At 51.4% G+C, this 15939-nt stretch overlaps 1 protein-coding gene across 20 annotated transcripts in view; it reads right to left on the bottom strand.

Moving 5' to 3' along the window:
* Positions 1-15939, bottom strand: part of Unkl (unkempt family like zinc finger) — a 46083-nt gene that overhangs the window by 3620 nt on the left and 26524 nt on the right. For 6 of the 20 annotated variants that reach the window (XM_011246684.3, NM_001357877.1, NM_001197024.1 and 3 more), the window contains exons 10-14: positions 12069-12246; positions 2158-2241; positions 1358-1585; positions 415-617; positions 49-303 (exon numbers count right to left, since the gene is read on the bottom strand). In XM_011246684.3, coding sequence (XP_011244986.1) covers positions 49-303; positions 415-617; positions 1358-1585; positions 2158-2241; positions 12069-12246 — 948 coding nt within the window. Of the gene's footprint in view, positions 1-48; positions 304-414; positions 618-1357; positions 1586-2157; positions 2242-2565; positions 5948-7933; positions 8029-8101; positions 10424-12068; positions 12247-15939 lie in introns of those variants that run through there. The other 14 variants (NM_001357876.1, XM_030250114.1, XM_030250113.1 and 11 more) reach the window with 9 other exon arrangements.

The raw sequence follows: 15939 nt of genomic DNA, 5'->3' as shown, positions 1-15939 counted from the left end.
CCCCTTTGCCCTCCCCTAAAGTGACAGCCACTACAGGGCAGGACTCACCCCATCCACAGCCTCCAAGTCCAAGCGCAGCTTGCTCTGGAGAGAATGCAGCTTGGGGAGAGGGATGTCACTGATGTCACCCAAGCTCTGAAGCCCTGGCAGTGAGGACAAACCCAGGCCCTCTAATTCTTCCTGCAGCTGCTTCACCTTGGCTTCCACCTCTTCTTTCCTCTGCAGGGCCAGCTGCCGGTCACTGTCTGCCACACGGGCTCTTTCCTTGGCCTCCTGAGCCTCTCTCTGCCAGGCATCACAGGCCTGAAACCCAAGCCATCATACAGGAGACAGCCATGCCTGGTCGTCCCCAGGCTCCCCTGCCCCGCCCCCAGCCCGCCTACCCCACCCCCAGCCCTCCTGCCCCACGCTTACCTGCTTCACTTGCTGCCAAGATTCTTCCCATTGCCTGATCTTCCTCTTGGCCTCGTCTAGCTGCCGCCTGACCCGTGCCAGCTCAGCACTGTTTGGACTTGCACTTGAGGAAGCCGAAGGGCCGGAGTTCAGAATGGGGGATGGGCTAGGAGAGAAGCTGCCAGAAACAAAGTCCCAGATGCTCCCGGGAACGCCGTTCAGACCTGAGTTTAGGAGAAACGGGGATGATAAAGCCCACGCTGCATCCAAGGGCTGAGATGTCTGCAGATGGCTCTATCCCTTGTGGCCTGACCACCCACCTTGGTACCCTGTAAGTCACCTGCTTGTGACTGCTGAAGCCTCAGCTTCCGGACTGCCTCCCCTAAATGAGGCCCACTTGGCTCAAGATCAGAGTGAACAGAAAGTTAGGTTTAGAGTTCCTAGCCCTAGCAGTTCTCATTACATAGCCGGCCCTGGAGGTTCAGAAGAGCTGTAGATCTGAGGGCGCCCACGTGTGTTAACTAGCAGCTAAGATGGACACGTCCAGAGAGGCACATTCTGAGACATAACAGATGACAGAAAATGTAAAGAACTTCTTAGTAAAACTGTGAGAGCAGAAGACAGAGTCCCGCTGCTCTGTCACACCAGCTTCCTCTCACAGCCTATGTCATAATAAATCCCAGGTATGCTGTGGGGACCCTAAGGTGGCTCCATGCATGCCTGGCCGAGAGCCCTGAGTGAGCTGGCAAGCAGGAGGTTATGATCTGGAGCGCTGTGAGAATGCCCAGCTGTGGGCAGCCAGCTGTCCATGGTAGATATGTTTGTTCACCCCGCTATGTCACATAGGTTGGAGTGGGTGGTGCCTCTCAAGACACAGAACTACAGAGGTGACAGTCCTGCAGTCAGGAATACCCAGGACTGGATTGGACAGGGCCTATTCCAGGACCCTCGAACAGGCACGCACCTAAAGAGCTGTAAGATGAGGCTGCAGAGCCCAGCGTAGCCGGCTCCGACCGGAGGGGTGGTGGCTGCTGGGGGGGCGTCATGGCCGAGGAGACGAGTGGCCCCGACAGGGACTGGGAGAGCGAGCTGAGTGGGGAGGTGGATAGGGATGAGGACGAGTGCAAGGATGGCGAGCGGGGCAGGGAGCCCGGAATGGTGACGGGTGCTGAGCCTGCCAGCGACCTGGGACCTGGTGGGAGGAGGGAGGCTGAGTGAACAAGGGCAGGCAGGGCTTCTGCCATGGAACCACTTGCCCATAAGCCTGTAGGTCAGTAACTAGGCAGCTAAACACCAAGGAGACCTAAGGGCAGGGTCACACCATAGGAACCAGGCCAGCACCCAGAGGGGTGCAGTCATCAGACCCCCACAACTCAAGAGTGTCCTGGTAGTGGTCCTGGTAGAGCCAGGAACTCATTAGCACTCACAGAGCCACCAGGGCTCTAAGACGGGTACATTTCTTTTGAAACAGAGAAAATAACTTTCAGGATGTAGAAAATGATGAAACAACAGGAACCTCTCTCTATGCCACATAGCAGTAAAAACAATTTGTGTTTCCTCATGAGAGGCCCTGGCCAAGTCACAAAAAGGGGTTGCTTTGTCACACAAAGGTAAACTGAGGAAGCAGCAGGAAGCTGAGCCATACAGGCAGGTGGCAGAGGCAAGAAGGAGGTTGTAAGAGGACCCCAGCAGACGCCTTCCCCAAGCCTCCCGTAACCCAGGCAGCATGCACAGAGACTAAGGAGCAGCTAACTCAGCGCTCACCTGTCAATCCAAGGTCCTGTTCTTCTAAGTCTTTATCTAAGGACGCGATGTTTATGTCACTAAGACGAAGATCTAAGGCAGAACCTGTGAAATAAACCGGGCATTACCCACTCACTTCTCAGTGACGAAGATGAAACCTCTCTGAAAGACCCTCTGACCCCATACCCACCAGCATGCACCTAGCTGAGCAGAGCAGCCACCCTGCCACCCGAAGGTAGCACATGGTCACTCTGCTGACCAACAAGGCTGCTTTCTCCTCCACAGCTAGAGACGTTTCATTGGAACCACACTTGCCTTGCCACAGCCACACCCACCATAGCTCTGGCCCACAGATGCTCAGCTTCAAAGGTCTCCTGGTTTGGCTTTTGTTTGCCTTTTGTGTTTTGAAGCCGGGATCTCATAACTAACCTCAGCTCACTCTGCAGCCACGGAGGACCTGAGCTCCTCTCACCCTCTGCCTCCCAAGGCTGGGACCGTGCAGCCTGTACCACGAGGCCCAGCTGCTTCTCCTTTTACTTCTAACCATTTGTTAAAATTTGACCAAGAAAATAATTCAACTATTAAAAATTTTACAGGAGGTCAATCTGACAGGGAAATGGTTCTGAGGCCATGTGAGGTTCAACACTAGGACTGACACCTTGAGGACCTAAGACCAGGGCCTGAGCCCCGAGACAGTCTCCTCAAAGGCAGAAGTTGCTGGGCGTGGTAGAATACACCTGTAAGTCCAGTACTGCAGAAGCTAAGGCAGGAGAATCATTTTGAGGCTGACTTAGTTTACATAGTGAGTTTCAGGCCCAGGATGAGACCAGGACACACCTCCACAGCCCAAGCAGGGCTGCCATTCATGGGAACATGTAGTGGAGAAGCTGACACTCTGGATGGCCTGCACAGCCAACTGAGGGGAGGGAGGAGGGACAGGACTGGTTATAGGAGCAGCCCTGTAGGTTGTGTCACATTCTTAATGCAGTCAGAGTCCAACTTAAATATGGAGGGACCTGCACTGAGAAGCAATGAGATTGTAGCTGCCACTGTGTCTGTCCCTGTGTCCATCTGTGATGACTCTTCACAGTACACCTGTGAAGTCTATGTATGCTATATGGCTCAGTCTTATCTGCACTGTGGGCTAAGGCCCTGTCAGTCCCCAGGAACTCTGACTTCAACTTCAAGGCATATGTGCTGGCATATGCTTGTAATTCCACCAACTGGGAGGCCAAGGCAGAATGACCGTGAATTTCAGGTTAGCCTGAAATGTCGCAAGCTAGCCCACCTCAAAATACAAAACCACCATCAACAAAAACCCAAACTTCCCCTGCAGGCCCCTTGCTGGAGACGAAGGGCCTCTTCACAGCAGAGTGACAGCCGACCGACTGTAAGGACACCTCTCTGTATCAGGGCGGCATAAAACTCCAGGGATCACTGTTTGTCTCCAGCTGTCTAGCACGTCACCACATCCTCTAGGTCATGTCCATCAGGGACTTCAGGTGAAAATCCTCAGGAAAAACTGTCACTGCTCAATCAGTGACATTTAGGTGGGCCAGAACACTCCTACAGCCCAAGGGTGAGTCTCTACCTAGCACAGAGCCAGACACATCTTAGCCAGGACAAGAATGCAGGGAAGCACACCCACCAGGAAGTGAAGGAGGCAGAGGCCCGTGCACAATTTAGCTGCAGCCAAGGAATATAGTGGCTTGGAATGGAAGCGGCTATAATGAGAGAGAGAGAGAGCCAGAGGGCAACACTGGTACAGCCCCAGCTGCACTTCAGAGTTGTGGGAACCTATATGGTGCCCACTAGAGCCCAAAGCCAGCCACACCGTCCGTCCTTTCCTGGTCTCTCTGATTCTCATTCTTAAGACCAGTGAGCACTGCTCAGCCTCATGGTGACCACCTGACCCAAAGACAGAATGCACCTCTATCGAGGAGCCTCTCAGTGGCCCCAAGAAGCAGCAGCAGGAGCTGGATGCTCCTGCCTCCTGAGGAACCCCTCGTGGCTGTGTGGACCTTACCATGCTTGCTTGAGCCAGAGTGGACCAGCCTGGGGCTTACTTATGGTGTTTCTAAACTTATTCCCCCTAAGCTGCTGTTACAATTGGATCCCAGCGCCATCTGACCTAGCCACGGCCCCTCATTACCAGAGCCATGAAAAGGCCTACGCACTTGGACAAGAGTCTCAAGAGGAATCTTCAGGGCACTGAAGCCAGGATGCTAAAGCACCCAAAAGAAACCATTCCTCCTTGTACCACTCAGCCAAGGAGCCAGAGCTCCACTCCGTGTAGAGATCTCCACTCCTCAGGGGGCCAGCCAGGGTGAGAGAATACACAGGCAACCGCTCTCAAAGACAAGCCATCCCAGTAAGGTTGAGTGTAATCGACAAGAGGTGAATGAGCAGGGTGGCAGGCCTAGCCTAGACACTGGGCACCGTGGGTCCAGCACCCTAATGACAGGTGTTGCTGAAGAAAGCCTTTTTACATCAGGTAGGCTTAGGTCAGCAGTGACAAGATAAAGTCCAGGGCAGACCCAGGATGTACTTCTGTAATCCCTGATGTCCTGAGGACATGGAACCAGGCATTGGTGTGATAACTGACTGAAGAGAATAACAAGGAAAACGAAAACAAGCTGCTAGGAAAACCCTCTGCCATCAGAGAGCAAAGTGGAAAGAAAGCAGGCCGCCACCCCTACGCTGAGTAAAAGGCACAGGCCTCCTGCTGCACGCTTTTCTGACTCCTGTTTGTCTCCAGGTTGGGCCCCTGCCCTGCCCAAGCTTCTGAGGTCCTTCTTGTGTTAAGTATCTCCTGCTACAGGAGTTGCCACTTCCACATAGCCTGGGACAGAGAGATAAGGACCATGGGTATCCTGGACCTGAAGGGATAGAGGACCACTTGCTGAGTAGCTTCAGCTCAGAAGTTCATCATCCCACAGTCTTGCAGTCTTCAAGTTCAAAATCCAAGTGTGCAGACCTGCCTGCCCTCGTTCTGTTGGCTTAGGGAGTATTTCCAAGGCTCCTGGGGCTCTAGATCTTTCCGGGCATGGGACTCCATGAGTCCTGACTCACTCAGTCTCCACTGTTACACCCTACATGTGTGTCCATGTTTCTTCTTAGAAGCACACTACCACTGCATCAGGACCTACTCTAATGACCTCATCTTAACTTGATGATCAAGATCCCATTTCCAAATGAGGACACAATGTGTCCTCTAATGCTGGGAACTCAACTTGAGCCTCACACAGCCTAGGCAAATACTTTACCACTCAACTAGATTCCCTACTACTAAACTAGATTCATCTTTTTGGGGAGATACAATTTAACCCAAAACAAAGGGACCCTACCTGGGTACATCCCCTGACCATGTCTGTCCTGTGGACTCCAGGCCCTGCCCTGCACTCACAGAGCTGCCTGGCCCTTGCTGTGAGCGCATGCCAAGCTGGGCTGGCTTTGGGCAGGACGTACGTCCCCAGCTCCTGCTTCTCTACGTACATCCCCAGCTCCTGCTTCTCTGTTGCCACCTTTGCTGGTTCCTACCCCCCTTCCTCAATTCCCACTCTTTCCTTTGCCTTCTGGATCCTTCTGTCCAGCTCTGTCTCTTGTCTTACTTGTTTCTACAGAGCGCCCTCTTCCTGACCTAGCCCACATCTCTGCACCCGACTCCTTCAGCTTCTCTTTGGGAGCCTTGCGGCCTATGCAAGGTCATCGCTTCTGGAGCCCTAAGATCTTAGCAGTTCTCCTTCTGGCTGACTGTTGTTGCTAACTGACTCTATGACAGAAATACCAATCAGGGGACAGGCAGCAAAATTCAAACCTCCCAAGATGAGAAAAAAGACCTCACCTATCAAAGTCCATAGTTCTGGGAAAGTCCCCGAATGTGCTCACCCTGCTTCTGGTTTCTGCAGTTCTGCCTCTGGCTGACTGAAGTGTGTCAACTCAGGATGTGGTTTTTGTGCTTAAAAGCCCACCCTGACAGATAGCCAGGGCTACACAGTGAAATTCTCTTAAACAAGCAAGCAAGCAAGCAAGCAAGCAAGCAAGCAAGCAAGCAAGCAAGCAAGCAAGCAAGGAAGCAAGCAAACAGCTCACTCTGAGAAAGGCTTGGGACTGCACTTAGTCCTGAACATGCAGTAGAGTTGCCAGATGGCTAATACAGACTCTCTGTTGGTCTAAAGCCATGGTGGAGTAGTCTCTGGTGGATATCTCACACACTGCGTGTTCCCTCTCCATGTCTTAGATGGCTGCCCACAGTACCACACCTTCCCCCAGGGTCTCATCTCTCAGTCTGTTGCAGAGAGCAGCTGTCTCCCAGGAGTAGGCTTGCTTAAAGGTCTCTTCTTCCATAACAGCAAGCTAAGCACAGCTCTTTCTCTCAACCCAACACCAGCTAAGACCCAAGGCAGTGTTCACGGCTCCTATCATCCACCCTCTGGCCATCCCTGTACTGCCTATAGCCTGTAGGAACAAGTCTTGTCTTGTATGGGAGTTCTAGCCTCTCAAGCCTGAGGGCCTCAGGGAGGTAGCCAAAGCTCCCTGGTGGGTCTTTCCTGGCCCCAGTCCTTCATCAGCTACTTCCATACAACTACCTGCCCTAGCCTCCTCTGCTGGTCCTAGTGCAGAGGCCCCAGCCCATCCTTAGACCTGATTTGGAGCAGGGGGGCCATCTAGGAGTTCCAGTCTAGACTGGCATCCTCTGCAGCTAAGCCTGCGAAAACTAGGAGAGAGACAGTCTCGCTGCTCTGCTGCCCCAGCAAAGTTGCAAAAACACATTTTGAAGAACTAAGGAACAAAGAAAAGCATGGAGTGGGAACCCATCTTCTGTGCTAAGGCAGCCCCTGCACTACACAGCACACACTGCTCAGAACCGCACTTCAACCAACCCTAACCCAAGCTTAGCACAAGGTGGTGAGCCTCGGCCCTGGAACCCAGCAAGATATCAACAAAAAAGGCTTGTCTGGGGAAGCCTCTGGCCCCTGTCCGCCTTTAACTCAGAGCCCAGGGTTCCAAGGTGCTACCTCACTCTTGTGAGTGTTGTTTAGGGACCTATCCTACACCCTAGTCCACCAGGCTCTTCTCTCCAACCTCACTAAACCAGATGATCCACCCAGGACTTCTGAATCATGCTCAAAAGGAGGAACCAACTTAGAGACAGAATCTAGGTGAGCCAGCCTCCTTACATAAACCCCAAGTGTTTGAAGGCCAGGCTGTGCCTCCTGACCCAGAACTAGCACCACCAAATGACCTAAAGTCACTTGGTCCCCAACAGCAACAGCAGAGATCTGCTGGGTACTGTCCCAGGCACCACCAGGTCCCAATATGACACAGCACATTCAAAAGGTGCTGCAGTCCTCTAGGGTCAGGGACATATGAAGTGACAAACCACATGGGCTGCAAGGTTTTAAAGGCAAGATAGGATGGAAACCTTCTCTATCTGCAGCTACAGAACAGAGGAGCACCGGTAACCAGTATATCTGTACTTTGAACTGGGGTAGTTAGAGGAACTGTGGGAACCACTCAACAAGGGAGAAAAAACAAAAGCCGCAGGGGCCACGGAGCTCTGGGTAAGCAGCACCAACAAAAACTAAAAGCAGGCACATGAGTTAATCTCCTTCTGCAGCCTGAAAAATCCGGCATAGATCTCATGATCTCACCGTTAAAGAGGTACATGGTTTCCGGGGAACATGCACCCTGAGGGACATGCATTTTGAAGGGAAATGAGCTGATGGGATGTGCACCAAGACCTCCACCTGGGCAGGGGTGCACTTAGAAAGAAAACTACCTGGGGTTACTTCACCTGGGGTTACGCTGGCCGACCAGAACGATCTCAGAGGAAGACTCGCGTCAAGGGGGTCTACCACTTGGGTAGATGCACGCTAAGGGAAACACCACCTGGGAGGGAGGATGTGAGTATAGGGCAGAAGCCCCCTGGGGAACCCGCACCGGGGTGGGGGAAGACGCACACCTGGCAAGGTGGGAGGACGCATGCTCGTTCCAAAGCGCGGAGAAATGACGACCCACAACTTGGTGCTGGGCTGACGCGAGACCGGGATCTGCCGCAGCCACTGTCAATGCTGACTCATATCCTCCGCAGCCAGGGCCGGCTGTCTGTCACAGAGGATTCAAACCTGCCTGGTTCGCGCTCCGCCTTCGCCAGCCGCCCGCCCTGCCGGTGCGCAGCAGTCCCCGTCCCCGTCCCCCCCACCCCCCCGCCACACACACACACACACACACACACACACACACACACACACACACACACACACTCACGCTTTGCACCCTGCCCCCAGCACCAAGCCACGCCCCTGCCTACCAAGGTGTGCAAAAGCAGGCGGGTTTCCAGAAAGGCTGACTCATGGAGGAGGGGGAGGGGCGGAGCGCGCACAGGGGTGGGGGTGGGGGTCGGACGGGGGAGGGCGGACGAGGGGGGGGGCGGGATACCGGGGCGGGAGGTGGAAGGAAGGGAGCGCTCATAGGCTGAGTCCTCCGTAGTCAAGACCCGGAGGCAGGCTCACACTGACTACCAGAAGCGGAGCCCGCTCGCTGCCCCTGCACCTCTTAAATGTGCAAGCCCTGCACTTGGCTTCATTTAAATGAAAGGAAACTGCCCCCACAAAGACACTGCCCTCCAGTCTACCCCTTCTACCCCCTCCTCAGCCCCAGCCATCTATAACCGGAAGAAAAAAAGAGCGAGCGAGGGCCGACGCCATGGGGTTGGGAGCTTATGGGTCAGGTTGGCTATTGGGTGGAGACAAGGACCGCGAGCCTAGGAGCCATGGATACCCATCACTGGGAAGAGAGCCCACTGCCCCCTCGTGTCAGGCAAGGCTAGGGATAGGAACCTTACTGGTTTGAGACAGGAAGGGTCTTGATATAAAAGTGATCCTCCTGCCCCAGCCTCTCAAGCACGGAGATTACAGTACCCATCTAGATTCACATACCTCAGCTAGCAGGGTCGAGGGGATTTGCAGTGAGGAAAGAAAATGTTCGTTCACTGTTTTAACCAGGAAGCAGCAACTACAATACACTAAACAAAAACAGGTGCCTAGCAGACTTGAGGCCTTGGGTCCTATCCCTTGCAATGCAAAACAAATGAAAGCTGCATTTTCCACCTTTTTGCCTTTGTGGCTGAGGCCATGAATTCCATATGAAATGATGGCTAGGAGAATTCTGTAGTCAAGGCAGCTGTCAGTCTGAACCCCTGAGACACTTTCAGTGGCCGTGGTGCCCTGGTGCCGCTCCGGCTGGGGTCTAACTTCCCCTCACCACTCTTCCGCTGCATGTCCTCCTTCCCATTGCTACTGTCACGCTAGAAAACCAGAGGCAAAAGGCAGCTGGCAGGTCCTGAGGCCAGCGGCATTCTTTTGGCATCAAGGAGCCTGAGGGAGTGGGCAAACGCCTGAGGGTAACTGCAGGACAGTCTCTAGATTCTAATGTCCATCTGCAATAATCCTGTGGACACAGCACCTAGGACCTACACAACTTCCCTCCCTTCTCTCCCTGAACCCGACAGCAGAAACAGGGAGGTGGTGGTTCCCACTGCCTACATGGCCACCTGCTGCAAGATAAGCCTGAATTCTAGAGGGTTCTTCAGAAGGTGAGACAGACCCACACAGAACCCCTGTGGAACTCAGGTCTTCCAGTGGAGGAGGCCACACTAGCCACAGACTATGCAGTGATTTAGACAAGTGACCTGTGGTAGAATGGGAGAGCAGAGTCTATCCTGAGTGAAATCAAGGCTGGAAAGGTACTAAGGGCACATACTGCAACAACAAACTCCTCCTCAGGCTGCAGTGGTGCCAAGCCCACAGTGCTTTCCCAGAAGCCTCAGCAGCACATCACCAACTCCCAAGATTCCCTAGTAGTCCTCATGTAATACACGGCTGTCTTTAATGTCCCTTGAGGATGGTGAAGGGAACTCTTTGCCAGCACTGGGGCATCATTCCCAGTCTACATCCAATGTAGGACTCTAGCTGCCCTACATGGATAGAGCTGTCTTGTGGGATGCTGAGTACACATCTGTATGTCCTCTAGGTAGGGCTTGCCACTTTGCTACTTGTATGTCAATATGGACACCTGTATTCTGGGTCCCTAGGCAACATAACCGTCCCAAAGCTACAGGGCTTATCTTCCTAGTTCCACATCTCTAAAACCACAAATGCCATTTATTCTTCTGTGTGTGACCTTCTACCAAGGTCACAAGGGAGAGAATGACCTTGTGGTAGGATGGAAGTGCCAGGAGGGTGAGATATAGGCATTGGGGGATGGAGGGGTAGCTCAATGACCCAGGTTTAATTCCCAGCACCCACAAAGCAGCTCACAACTATCTGTAACTCCATTTTCAGGGGATCCAATTGTCCTCCTTTTCTGGCCTCCACAGGCAACTCATGTATGCACCGCAGAGACATGTATTTAGGCAAACTCATATACAAAAAATAAAAACAATTAACATCTAAAAAACAAAACAAAAAGTCAGGCCTGGGTCAACTAGGCCCTAGCGAGCACAGAATGGCGAGGAAGAGCAGAGCTGGGTGGCTTTCAGCTCAGGAAAGGGATGACGCGTGCAGACCTTCAGCCCCAAACCACACGCAACAAACATGGATGACGTTTCACAAAAGGCAGAGATTAAAGAAATGCTTGCATCTGATGATGAGGAAGAGATTTCTTCTAAAGTAGAAAAGGCTGTGTCCAAAGCTAACGGGGACAGGTAAAAGGTAAAACTGATGAAGTGGAGAAACCCAGATGGGAAGAACAACAAAGAGAATTGAGGAAAGAGTGCAGAATTGAGCAGGACCTGTTAGAAAAGATGCGAACACAGCATGGATTAGCACAGAGAGCTGAGCAAGTCAAAGAGGAGGACGCACAGAGATACAGAAAGGTTTAAAGGGCACAGCCCTGGAAAACTCAACTCCATTTTGAAGAAAGGTAAAAGAGAGGAGATGGAAAACGAAGGGGATGAGGGTGGCCACAGGCTAAGCCCACTTCCTGCCGGTTAAGGCGTCAGTTCCTTGAGGCACATTTGATCTTTACAGGCAGGATATCTAATTGCTTCTTTTCCTCTCTTCGAACATGCTGACAAACTGCCACAAACAGCATCCAACCACCAGCTGGCCAACCTGCTCCTTCTTTCTATTGGGGCTCTAGCATTTATATAGCCTCTGAAAAGTCCCTAGAATTCCAAATGTCACACACTCGCAAAAACTATCTGCAGTGAGCAAAATCACAGCCCTGCTAGAGAGCACGAGGCAAATCATACTCAGCTACTGTGGAGAATCTGAAACAGCCCCATATTCCACCTGAGATTAAAATAAAAACATATTCCCATAACATTTCTGTTTTTAAATAAACCGAACTTCTCACTACAGTCTGTGACCCTCGTGACCAGAGACTGCAGCAGCCCAGAGCATGCCGCCTGCGAGCGACTCACAAGCACAGGGCCCAGGGTTCCTCAGGCCCCTTGGTCTCAGCCTATCTGTTAACTCATCCCGGCCTTTCTGCCCAGACTCCTGGCTCCTGTTCAGGCCCTGACACATCATGCTGGCCATGCTACTACCACACTGGTCCTCCCTCACTGCATGAGGCCGGCTGCTTCTGAAGCTCTGCGTTGACCTGTTCCAGGCTTCATTACCACTCTCCCCTTGGCCCTGTCAACACCCCTCACTCTTAGGTCATCACGGTTTCTAGTTCCATTTCTCACCTAGCCTCATTTTCTAGTGTCAAAGAATCCACTTGACACGATTCTCTGGTGTTTTGTGCAGTATATGATGTGGGCTCCACATACCCTGCCCTCCTGAGCACCACACAGCACTGAATGGTTCACACTGAGAAATAACGAAATCATGAGGCCTCTGGCTTTTCTACAGAGCAGCGCAGCCTGAACATCCACAACCCAGTGCGAAAGGTCGTGCCCAGGAAAACAAGTGTGGACTCACCTATGACTGCCCCCACAGTGTTGCCGGCGGGATCCAGTGGAAGGGCACGGGCAGGGAGGGTAGGCAGTGTGGTGGGGGAGGAGCTGCCCGAGCCAGTGCTGGACGCCAGGCTGGATGCCACACTGGAGCTTATGCTGTGGGCCAGTGGGTGAGCCACTGAGAACACAGCGAGGTGGTTCTGTTAAAAAACACACGCGATATGAGCAGGTGCTGCTGGGAACACAGCAGCAGCAGAGACACCCCAGATGGATGTAAAGACAGCCAACAGTTCAGGTGTCACAGAGGGTGCTCACTAGCACGAACTGACCATAACAGGCTGCCCCGCTGTCACTTAGACACACATATCTGTAAAGTGTCTGTCTGTTCACAAAACCCAGGACATGACAGCCCAGGGGCTGGGGGTCTGCCCACCCTTTTCCCCAGCCTCCCAGGAGCCCCTCCGCTCCTCCCCAGTTCTCACCCAATCAGAGACCAAAAAAGTGAAAAATGGGGAAACTGGCACCATCTCCATCTGACAGACAACAGATAAAACAAGTCAGATGATATAAAACAGGCCCGGGCTAGATTCAGGGAACACAGCAGCACACACACGTGGGGGTCTCCAGCACGTCTCTATACAATGGACACTTACATTACAATCAAACCTATGTGCTGAACCTAGGACTCTTGATCTGAGAAAAAGCAGTCCCTGAATCCTGGACCTCACCAGGGTTCCCTGAGCCAACACCAGGGCCCCCACATCCCTCATGAGTCCCACAAGGGTACCCAGGGACCACATACCCAGGAGTGACAGAAGAACCTGGGTCAAAGAGAGAGGACACAAGTTACAGCCACTGGCCGTGGGTTAAAAGAAATGGTTACCAGCATGAGGTGAACCAGCTCTCAGTAGACCACCAGATCACACATCACATCTGGAAACCAACAACTTAGTGGTATTTCCATCATGTGGGTAGCAGGTACAGGCACAGAAGCTGTAGGGACCTGTGCTGTCTCTCAGCTACCACCCTCAACAGTGGGCCCAGCCAGTCAAGCTGAGGTCCATTCCAAGACAATTGAGAGGCCAGCATTCTGCGTCATAATCACTACTAACCCCTCCACCTGCCTACCTTAAACTCCAGACTTCACCTAAGTTCAGTACCACTAGGAATGTACATACCTCTTCCCAAATAAGAGGGGAACATGTCACCCCCAAAGGACTGTGTTTAGTAGAAAAGGGAATTCCGGCCTAAAATCTCAGAGTGCTCTGTCACTCTGAGACTTTAGTGCTTCAGCAATTAAGTTGTTCTTCCAAAGGATCCAAGTTTGGTTTCCAGCACCCACATGGCAGCTCACAACTATTCTGTAATTCCAATTCTTGTGGCCTCTGTGGACATCAGATACGCATATAGTGCATAGACATACATGCAGACAAAAAAAAAAAAATCCATGGGCTGGTCAGATGGCTCAACGGGTAAGAGCACTGACTGCTCTTCCAAAGGTCCTGAGTTCAAATCCCAGCAACCATATGATGGCTCACACCCATCAGTAACGAGATCTGACGCCCTTTTCTGGGGTGTCTGAAGTCAGCTACAGTGTACTTACATATAATAAATAAATAAATCTTTAAAAAAATCCATATACATACGATAAAATAATAAAATTGAAACTAACAACAATAACAAAGCCAAAACCACTTTCTGGACTTTAAACCCTAGACCAAGAACGCAGAGACCTTGCAAGTTGGCACAGTGTTATTGCCAAGTCATCAACATACTGGTCTGAGGGATGTTTGCCTGACATTCTAAGTACAGCAGCAATATTACTGGACTGTGGGACACCAGGGCCCCATCTGAGAACTGACACACAGGCTGGGGTACTGGGACCTGTCGAGGTCCTTCCCAGATGTGAAGGGGATAGTCACATCTGGGGTTCTCTCATCAGTGCATGTGGTACCATGGGTTTTCTTGGCAGACACTATGACAAGGCTCCTCCAGTCATACCAGCAGAGGACACACCCCTGTCCCCTAGGTAAAGTGTTCCAGGAGACTACTTGACCCTACAAATTAGTAACATCATCATGTCCTTTCCCTTAAAGTCACAATGGTCACAAATATACAACCACAATGGGTCAACCTAAGAGTTTCCAAAGAGAGAGGCAGACAGGGCCTCTCCTGGCCAGGGCCAGAGAGACACCACCAAGGGTTATCAGGCCTCCTCTAGAGGCAGCTTCATTACCTACCTTTTCTCTCTCCTTCCTTCTTTCCTTCCTTTTTCTTTTTTGTTCTTAAAATATACATAGGAGCTGGGCATGGTGACGCACACCTTTAATCCCAGCACTCAGGAGGCAGAGGCAATCGGATTTCTGAGTTCAAGGCCAGCCTAGTCTACAAAGTGAGTTCTAGGACAGCCAGGGCTATATACAGAAACCCTGTCTTGAAAAACCAAAAAAACAAAAACAAAAAACAAAATAAAAAACCCAAAACCATAGGACAAGAGTAATCATTTTAACTACTCAGTTTGTATTAATGTTATTTACCAGGGGTATGTATATGAATACTCATGTGTGCAGGTCAGAGGGGTCAGTTTCTCCTTTAACCTTGTGGGTCTCAGGGATCAAATCCAGGTCACCGTGCAGTGACAAGCTCTTTTACCTGTTGAACTACCTAGCTGGCTCATAATCAGTCTTAAGTACACACTTCTATGTGGCACTGAGGCCTGAACCTTAGGGCTCACGCATGCTAGGTATGATAGCTGGTTTTATGTATAGCTAGATTATTGAACAGGAGGGAACCTAAATTGAAATTTTTTTCTAGATATAGGACATTCCTTATTATTATTATTATTACATTTTAATGACGTGCATTTATTTTATGTGTACTGGTGTTTTACCTGCATGCGTATCTGTTACATCCCCTGGAACTGGACTTGCAGACAGGTGTGAGCTTTCATGTGCATGCTGGGAAATGAACCCAGGTTCTCTGGAAGAGCAGCCAGGGTTCTTAACCACTGAGCCATCTCTCCAGGCTCAGTCCATTGGGGGGTGGTGCCATACCTAGGCAGGTTCCTGGGTTTATAAGCAAGCAGGCTCTGGTGGTTTGAATGCTAGGCCAAGGGAGTGGTATGATTAGGAGGTGTGCCCTTGTCGGAGTGGGCGTGTCCCTGTTGGAGTGTGTCACTGTGGGGGTGGGCTTTCAGATTTCAGACTCTTGCTGCCTGAAGAGATTCAGTCTTTTACTGTTTGCCGATGTAGAACTCTGAGCATCTCCTGCATCATGCCTGCCTGGACACAGACATGCTTCCCTCCTTGATGATAATGGACTGAACCTCTGAACTAAATAGGCCCCAATTAAATGTTGCCCCTTGCAAAAGTTGCCTTGGTCACAGTGTCTCTTCACAATAATGAAACCCTAACTAAGACAGGCTAAACAAGCTATGACAAGCAAGGCAATGGTAAACAGCACTTCTCCACGGTCTCTGTGTCAGCTCCTGCTTCCAGGTTCCTGCCCTGCCTGAGTTGCTGTTCTGACTTCCTTCAGTGATGAAGCGTGATGTGGAAGCGTAAGCCAAATTAACCCCTTTCTCCCCAACTTGCTTTCAGTCATGGTGTTTCACCACAGCAGCAGGAACCCTAACTAAGACACTACATAAGCACTCTTTACCACTGAGTTCCATCTAGCCCTTTATTTTTAAGCTTTAAGACACGCCCTTACTATAAACCCGGACTGGCCTTAAACTCGGTGATATTCTTGCCTCAAGCTCTGGGATTTTATGTGCCAGAGCACAAAACCTGGTTCTTATACCCTTCTGTGGCATTAAATGCACCCACCCTGTGCAAACACCATCACCACCAGTTTCCAGAACCCTTCAATTTCCCCAACTAATACCCTGTCCC

This window comes from Mus musculus, chromosome 17 (genome assembly GCF_000001635.26).
Source record: "Mus musculus strain C57BL/6J chromosome 17, GRCm38.p6 C57BL/6J".
NCBI lineage: Eukaryota > Metazoa > Chordata > Mammalia > Rodentia > Muridae > Mus > Mus musculus.
This window is presented reverse-complemented; position numbering and strand designations above follow the sequence as displayed.